At 33.5% G+C, this 8,319-nt stretch overlaps 1 protein-coding gene across 1 annotated transcript in view; it reads left to right on the forward strand.

Moving 5' to 3' along the window:
* The window catches only part of LOC110038486 (kinesin-like protein KIN-UA), a 29,100-nt gene that overhangs the window by 10,658 nt on the left and 10,123 nt on the right, over positions 1 to 8,319 (forward strand). Inside the window, exons 2-4 of the mRNA XM_020743345.1 lie at positions 3,390 to 3,518; positions 3,596 to 3,734; positions 3,841 to 3,933. Of these exons, the coding sequence (XP_020599004.1) occupies positions 3,390 to 3,518; positions 3,596 to 3,734; positions 3,841 to 3,933 (361 nt within the window). The remainder of the gene's footprint in view (positions 1 to 3,389; positions 3,519 to 3,595; positions 3,735 to 3,840; positions 3,934 to 8,319) is intronic.

Here is an 8,319-nt window from a genome sequence, read left to right on the forward strand (position 1 = left end):
CATTCTAGACGAGTGGCGGGTTCTATACATTCGGGTGACCGAGTAGCCTTTGTGGACCCTCGAGAATATACAGCTGAGTCTAGTCTCATACGAGTGCTTGCCGTCCCTCTCATCTGAATCTTCTTTTTATTTTATCGAAGCTTTGGGACAGGGCACTCGTGTTACTTTTAGACACTCATGTTACTTTTCCTTCCTTTCAAGATTTTCCCAGGAGTTTTGAGGATTTTCTTTTACTTGAGTCTTTTTCGTTGATTTTCTCGAGTTTTCCGCTTTTCCTCGGATTTCCTGGATGGTTTGCTTTTTGAGATGCATTTAGGCTTGCTATGCTTAAGGTACATTGGATCTCACAGACGTATATGTTTGCTTTACATTTTACAGCACTTAATTTTCTTGTTTCTACCTGCTACCGTACTGTAAAGGATGTTATATTTTTCCTGCTTCTACCTGCTGTTGTTCTTCTTGTATAGCATGTTATTAATTTTCCTGTTTCTACTTGCTACCGTACTGTAAAGCATGTTACACTGATTTGACACTATAACTAAAACTTAAACTCATCATGTCGGGGAGCTTGGAGCTAGCGCAGTGGACAGCACGACCATCTTCAACAGCAGAACATGTCTTCCCCAGTAAAATCATTCATCTTCCCAGAAATTAAACAACGATCCATAGGATTTCAAGGTTGTTCGTTTAGCGCAACATAAATCCTCCACCTTTTCTTTAGACATTCATATAGCTCTGCTGTACGATTTAAGCCCTAACTCGTTCTAGGTTCCGAAGTTGTCGTCCGATACAACGTAAACCCTCATATCTTCCAGGCGATTTGTGTGGCCATGTCACACAAATATAAGCCCTAATTAAATAAAATTGGCAGGATTAAACAGTAATTTCTTCTAGGATAGACCGGGAAGTCACTGAGGTTCTCCTCAGGATCTGTGACCTCTCCTAGTTTCTCTTCATTTGGATTCCTTAACATTGTTCCAGATTTGAGTCTTTCCCCCTTCACACCTCTTTGTCTGATTTCGTTGTAAAGTCTTATCCTTTTGACCTCTTTGAAGACATTATTCCTTGATTTTTATCGAGAGTTTTCTTAGGTGACTTCGGTCATTTAAGATGTAATTAACTATAGGGGCTTGCCCTTATAGGGAGCTTTTCCGAACCCAGCTTAAAATAAACCCTATTTAATTATTTGTATTAAATAGGGGAACTTGTCGGCAAATAAAAGTTTCGCAAACCAAACGGATGTCATATATTTCTTAGTTTATTTGATCGAGCCTCATCCTCAAGTCTTGTGTCTATCCCTCGGGATAGATACAGGATTTGAGGTAGAGCGCTCTCTCATTTAAACTGCGAAAAATATGAGGTAGTTTGATTTCATATTTTTCTAAAATTATATATATATATATATATGTGTGTGTGTGTGTGTGTGTGTGTGTGTAAATTAAACGTCCTTCCGAAGCGGGCGACGGGACTTCACTTCCAACGACCGACAGCTTCTTACGGGCAACCTCCCCAAACTTTTTAGTGCCGACAGTATTATCCCATCATAACAACGGTTAACAATGTAAACATTACAAATGTCTGAGATAAGTGGTCTACTTGCCCCTGATCGATATTATCTAATCAGCACAGTTGTTAGTGAACTAATAAACATAATTGTCTAGGGTGGTAGAAAAATTCTACTTGTGCTGGTACACTGACTTCTCTTTCCTGTACGATTAGGGGTGAAATTCTTTTTTGAACATGCACATGCAAGCATTCACATATAAGTTATTTCTTTCTTCATACATACATTATTCTGAGACATCTTTATGCATCTATTAACATTCATATTTATTCAGTTGTACAACTATTCATCAGACATATCTTTTATATCATTCATATATCTATTTCATGCATTTCTTTCTTATATCTATCTCATACATATCTTTTATTTTGTATCATGCATATCTTTTCTAGATGTCTATCTTATATGTAATCTCTATCTAAATATTATTCATCTCTTGCATTTATATCTTTCCTTACTATGCTTATCATGCATATCTTTTCTATCGAACAATATGAAGAATCTGCTATAATAGAAATCTAATTGAACTAAAAAATATATATAAATCAACATACATTTTGAACTAAAGAAAATTACTGAAATTTAGAAATGTAATTACTCAATTCAGTTGTCACGCTGAACTCTTTATTTTTTATTGCAAGTTGGATGTTGCGATGGCTTTTACATGGTGATTAAAAACTTATAAAACATATTATTAAAATTTAAGACTCAAGTAATTGTTTTTAATCAAAGTAATCTTCTTAACTTAGGATTAATTTACTTGAAATTTATGGAGTTGTTTTATGATGATTGCCTTGAGCTTGTCGCCTCAGGTAAATACCTGGAATCTTAAACGAATTAGGAATTCCTATATAAGTTCAATATGTAATTTAACACAAAATATCATTAATTAGCCAAAACATACCTACGACTTTCTCAGAGACCAGCCCTTCTCTGAAGCTGCCAAATTTACTTTATATCACTTCCAACTACACCTCCTACATTGATATCATGCTAGAACTCTTTTGGATGCTCACAAAAGACTTTCGACACGTTTGACACCCAATCGATGCCTCGGATGACTACTGAAAAGGAAAAAAATATATGAAAAATGAGGCAAAACTCAAAATGAAAGCAAGAGAGAGAAAATGAAACTTCAAATAGTATGAGATAGGGTTTCATATTCACTAAAAATACCTCAGAGCCCTAAAATGCAGATTGCAGCTTCCCTCAGCGCCGCTCGACCCATCTGCTATTTGCGACCCTTGCATTGTAGTAAGGGTTGCAATAACCTCGCTGCTTCTGTCGTGCCAGAAAGGAATAGGGCGGGGAGGGAGAAGGGTCGAGAGAGGAAATCAGAAACTTAGAGTGGATCGTTGCTTACCAGATGGCCGCTCGTCCCTTCGGATCGCATCTGCGCGATGAGCTGTGATCGAAGCCCCTTATAGGAGCTTATGTTGAGCTCGATCAAATAAGGAGGGAGGGAGGGTGTGCGAGTGAAACCGTGAAACCGAGGGGAAAGGGGGTATCTGGAGCGGGATTGAACAAAAGGAATAAAAGAGGCGTAAGTCGGTGGCTACACTGCTGAGGTTTAGGAAGTAATTAAGGTTAATTATATCAATTAAACTTATAACTTAAATATTTTACATTTCTCAAGCCATTCATAGTTTACACAGTACTTTATATGGAATTGATTGATTTTTCGTATAGAATTTTATAATATTATTTCGATTGAAATCCGAGGGATGCTAAAACTGGGGTACATTGTATGTCCCCAAAAAATTTATCAAATTTCTCAGAAATGGGTTATTACAATTTGCAAGTGATATTTTATTTTTCTTTGCAGGATTTGCTGGTTAAAGAGCTTAAATTCTCTCAAGAAAAGTTGCTTGATGAAGAAAAGCACAGGAAATCTCTTGAATTTGAAATCGTCAAATTGAATAAGCTTTTATCTGACAATAGAGTGGCCTTTGAGGTAACCTAATCTCAGTGTTTACATTATGCAGGTTATGTTGAATTTATTGCAGGCCTGAGCATTTTACATTTTTATAGGCTGAAATGTCCAAAGGAAGAGGCAACCATACTAAACCATCATTTGGATTAGAATTTGCTTCGAATCTATCCAAGCCAAGTAAACCAAGAGAGTCTGCACTTGGTCAAAAAGCCACCATTGCCAAAATTTTTGAGGAAGGCATGGCTGACTACAATTTGCACTATTTATTTGCATTGTCATGTAACTTCAACTGTTGTTTATTTTTTTGTTATTTTCCTTGGTGCATGTGATGTGCTACCATCAGTTGGCCTTTCAAAAATACTGTCTCTATTAAAGTCAGAAGATTTGGATGTGCAAACCCATGCTGTCAAGGTGGTTGCTAATCTTGCTGCCGAAGGTAGCAAATATCTTCTTTTTTTTCTGATTTAGTCTCTTTCATTACTTCTTTGGCACTTGTTTTATGTCATGCACTTTCACAATTTAAATGTATGTTTTATGTTTCTGTACTTCCTTATAATCACATGCCTTGCTGAAAAAATGAAAAAAGTTTCCTACATTGATATTAATTTTTTTATGTGAAAGGCTCACTTTTCTTTGCTTAGCTTCAGTCAATTTGTCAGGCAAGCTTTTTATACCTTTTTGTTTTTTACTACTTTATGTATTCTAGCAATTTAACTATTGGTTTTTCTTTTTCTATAGATATGTTAAGATTTTGATTGAGAATTTATTCAATTAGGGGATACAATACTTTAAATTTATGATTTAAATGAAAAATATAATTGTGATCCTGAGTTTGATTAGTCCAAATGATGTGCCTTTAGCAATATTGACACGTTCTAACAGTGGGTGGCTCATGAACTGAGACAATTGAATATGACACCGGATACCTTTGATATGACACTCTGAGGTTCAAGTAAACTCTACATCAGGTTGAGAATTTCATTTTGATAATGTCCAAGACCACCATAATCATCATCATAAAACTACTCGGCAATCATTTTATGAATTTTCTTTCTTCCTTATTTGTAGAGTGGTGTTTGCTTGTTAAATCTTATGCTGGTATCTTTTTACTGTTATTTTTGGTATTCTTTTCCTTTCTAATCTCTCACGTTATTTCTATGATGCCTTACTAGTGCATTTTTTGTAGTTGCATATGCTGAAACAACGAAAGTTTATTTTCTTATTTACTTTTCAGTTAGTTCTGCTCTTATATTTTCTTCCATTTAATTAGATCTAATTCTTTCTTTTTTGGCCTATCTATACATGCATTTTAGCGTTTTTTTTTTCAACGAATTCATTATTGTCCAATACATATATCCATATAAAATTGTTACTCTAATCTCATCTTGCATGTGATTATTATCTCGCTTCAGTATATGGCTTTTGAATTTTTTTTGATTGAGAATTCACTTTTTTCTAGTAATCATTAGATGTAGAATCTTTTGATTGAGAAAAATCCTTTTGTTGATATTATCATTTGGGACAAAATTTTCAATAATCATATACCTTTGAGATTTTGATTAATTATATCTCTTTGCCTTTTAGTTTTATTATAATAAAGCTATTCATTTAAAAAAAGAGTGAAGCACACCCAGCTCTTCAATTTCAAGGAGAACATTAGAAGCAATAATTCCGAAGGGGACGTAATCAGTAATAATGAGAGTGTGCTTGGGGACCAGACAAGCTACTAGGGAAGGCTTTGATGCGTTGATATGATCCAAAATTATTGTTTTGAGTTAAAGTCAAGTTAGAAGAAGCTAGGACTCTCACCATTTAACATTACGTGGGGGATATTATCCGATAATTATTCCTCATTGACACATTAGTTATTGGTGTGCTTTTGAATCATTTTGAGAAGTTATGACCAAACTCGTTACAAGAAGAGCGTTAAGAGTGAATAGTTTCAAAATTCACTTTTTTCTAGTAATCATTAGATGTAGAATCGATGCGAATTCTTGCTGAAGAGAAGAATAACATTTAATTTAGTAAGAATTTTATCATTGATTGTCCATAAAGCCGAGCAGTAGTTGACTTTACATGCAGTAGTTTATTATATAATTGAGCCAAGTTTGAGCAAAATTGATTGATTAAATAAGTGAATCATAAATGTGGGAAAACAATCCTAACAATAATGACTATGGGTTCCTGAACGTAGTAAGATTGGGGTCTCGTTTGAGCATATGAATTGCCTATCAACATAATACGTTCTCTGAGAGAACATTCTTGAGTATTCAGATTATTGGAAAAACTTGATTAGGGCATGATGAGAATCAATGTTTCACATTGTAATCATGAATCAAATGTGGATCGTTTATGGAACTACTCATAAGCATCATTCTTAACGGCCCCAGGAAAAATTACCAATGAGAGGGACCGGAAAACGTGAGGTTAACTCAGTGATCTCCTCATAAGATAGAATGTGTGTCAGTTTGTCTTGAAAGGTGAAAGGCAAATTGTAAGGTGAAAATGCAGGTTTGTGTTGAAAATGAAAGAAGCGGGTAGAATAGCGCCCCCACCCGCCCAGGTTGCGAACCTGCATTCCTTACTTCCATATTCCACCTTTATTTCGCTTCATTCCTTGCCACAACCAAATATAGGGTAATATAAAGGAATTGCTTAAATTTGAATTAATTACATATAGATGTAATTATAAATTTTGCTTACCCATATACTCGCATCCAACTACTTCAGCTCAACTCCTAACATCCTTAAATTAATCACTGCACCAAATTAATCAGCTTAGCTACAGTTCACAGTAACAAACAGTAGGAGAGAACTATTAAAAAAATAGATAATTAAAGTACTTAAAAAGAATATTACCTACGTTATTTTAGTACTTCCAAAACTTCTTCTAAAACAATACTATTCTCTCCATAACTGACCACCGAGCTGAAATCCACGACAATATAGTGAAAATGAAAAGATTAATTGTTTTAATGACATTAGGTTCAAATATATATATGTAATTTCATTTATGTACAATTATTTTTACCTCTAATACCTCAGAGTTCCACTCCAGCTATTACCCGAGGGCAGCATTGAGAGCAGCAAAGCTCTTGGTTCGCAGCTGCGCTCCCAGCTTTGCTCGTGTAAATCCTCCAGGTTACGAACTGCACAATGTTGGGAGAGGGGAAAATATGATACTTTGAGCATAAGGTAAATATGCGTTCTTATATGCATTGTAAATTAGTTTAATTTAAATCAATCTCCACCATCCATTTAATCCAACGCTATATGCCAAGGCAAACGGGTTTGCTATAGTGCCATAATTAAGAGGGAATTAACTTTAATTAATAATATTAATTAAGTAATTAGTACTTAATTTTATTCGTATTATTATTTATTTGTTATGCAACCAAATATATCAATAATTGACCTATACTTTTATATATCAACATAATGTTACGATCCGGTCCGGAGCTTAGAATTAACTAAGGGGGGAATAGAAAGTCGGACGATGATAATCATACTTTTTTACTTCTCATTTTCTATAACTAATAGTTTGTAATCCAAAAGAAATGAAAGAATCACTAAATAAAGTAAATTAAAGTAATACAATTAAGTTTACTTCATTTCTGGTTGTCAACATTTTTTATAAATAGTTCATTTATTATTCATCTTTTAATCAAATGCTTAACCTTGAAATTTTTTATCTAAAACAACAGTGAGCTATAAAAGCTAGTGAACATCTACTTCTAAACTACAGTAATGTAACGAAAAAGAAATAATAATATTCATGCTAGTCAGAAATACTACAAATCAATAAAAAACACAATTTATTTTTTCTAATATGATCGTTCATGATAGTTCATAACATTCAATGTGTTTCACTGTATTAATAACATGTCTATCATTATATATTTGTGCAGTCATCACAGGAGCACCATATAAAATTATACAAATTAAGACACGCCAATATCAATAACTTACTTTAATTACGTGCACGGGTATCTTAATGTTCCTTTACTGATACCATAAATGGATGAACTTCATTATAACTAAACATGAACATACAGTCAATATATGCAATTTATATTATTCATATGTTATTTTCTTTCAAATTTATCTTTAAATAACACATAACTTTAGTGTTTCTAAAATATATATTCTATCATAATAATACATCCACATTTAAAAGAGTAAATTAATCACACTAAAATGATGCAATTAGGTTTTAGTAAAAATTATGAATTAATTTTAGAAGAAATAAAAGCTACTATTGTCACACCCCAACTAACCCAACTTTAGGGTCAACCACGGGATGGACGATCTGACCAGATTAAATTTTTATCAGCACTCTTCATGACTTGCATAATTAGGAGTTAGTTTGTGAGGAACTAGTATAACCATGCATAATACATTTTATTTTTTTTATATATTCGAAGGCGCGAAAAAATCATATCACCAAAACATATATATCTTCAAAGTTGTTAGATCCAATATATGATAAAAGCACGTACCTCAAAAGTGGAAAAATTTCAAAATTAGATAATGCAAAAATTGTACATGCCACACATGGCTACTTGTTCCAGTGCTTCTTACTGATTCTTGAAAGTCAACAACGTAGAGTGAACTATTGAAAGTCTAGCGAAATAATCAAAGCTAAAAAAGATTTTATTGACAGAAAAGAAACGTGCATGACTTTTTGTAGCTCATGTATATGTTCACAACACTTGTCATGATATAATCTTAAAAAACATGTAAAAGAAAAGACATGCAATCGACAAAATCCTTACATTTATATAAAACATGTATTTCATAGGCATATCACAACAATTACAGG

Source organism: Phalaenopsis equestris, unplaced genomic scaffold (genome assembly GCF_001263595.1).
Source record: "Phalaenopsis equestris unplaced genomic scaffold, ASM126359v1 Scaffold232968, whole genome shotgun sequence".
Taxonomy (NCBI): Eukaryota; Viridiplantae; Streptophyta; class Magnoliopsida; order Asparagales; family Orchidaceae; genus Phalaenopsis; species Phalaenopsis equestris.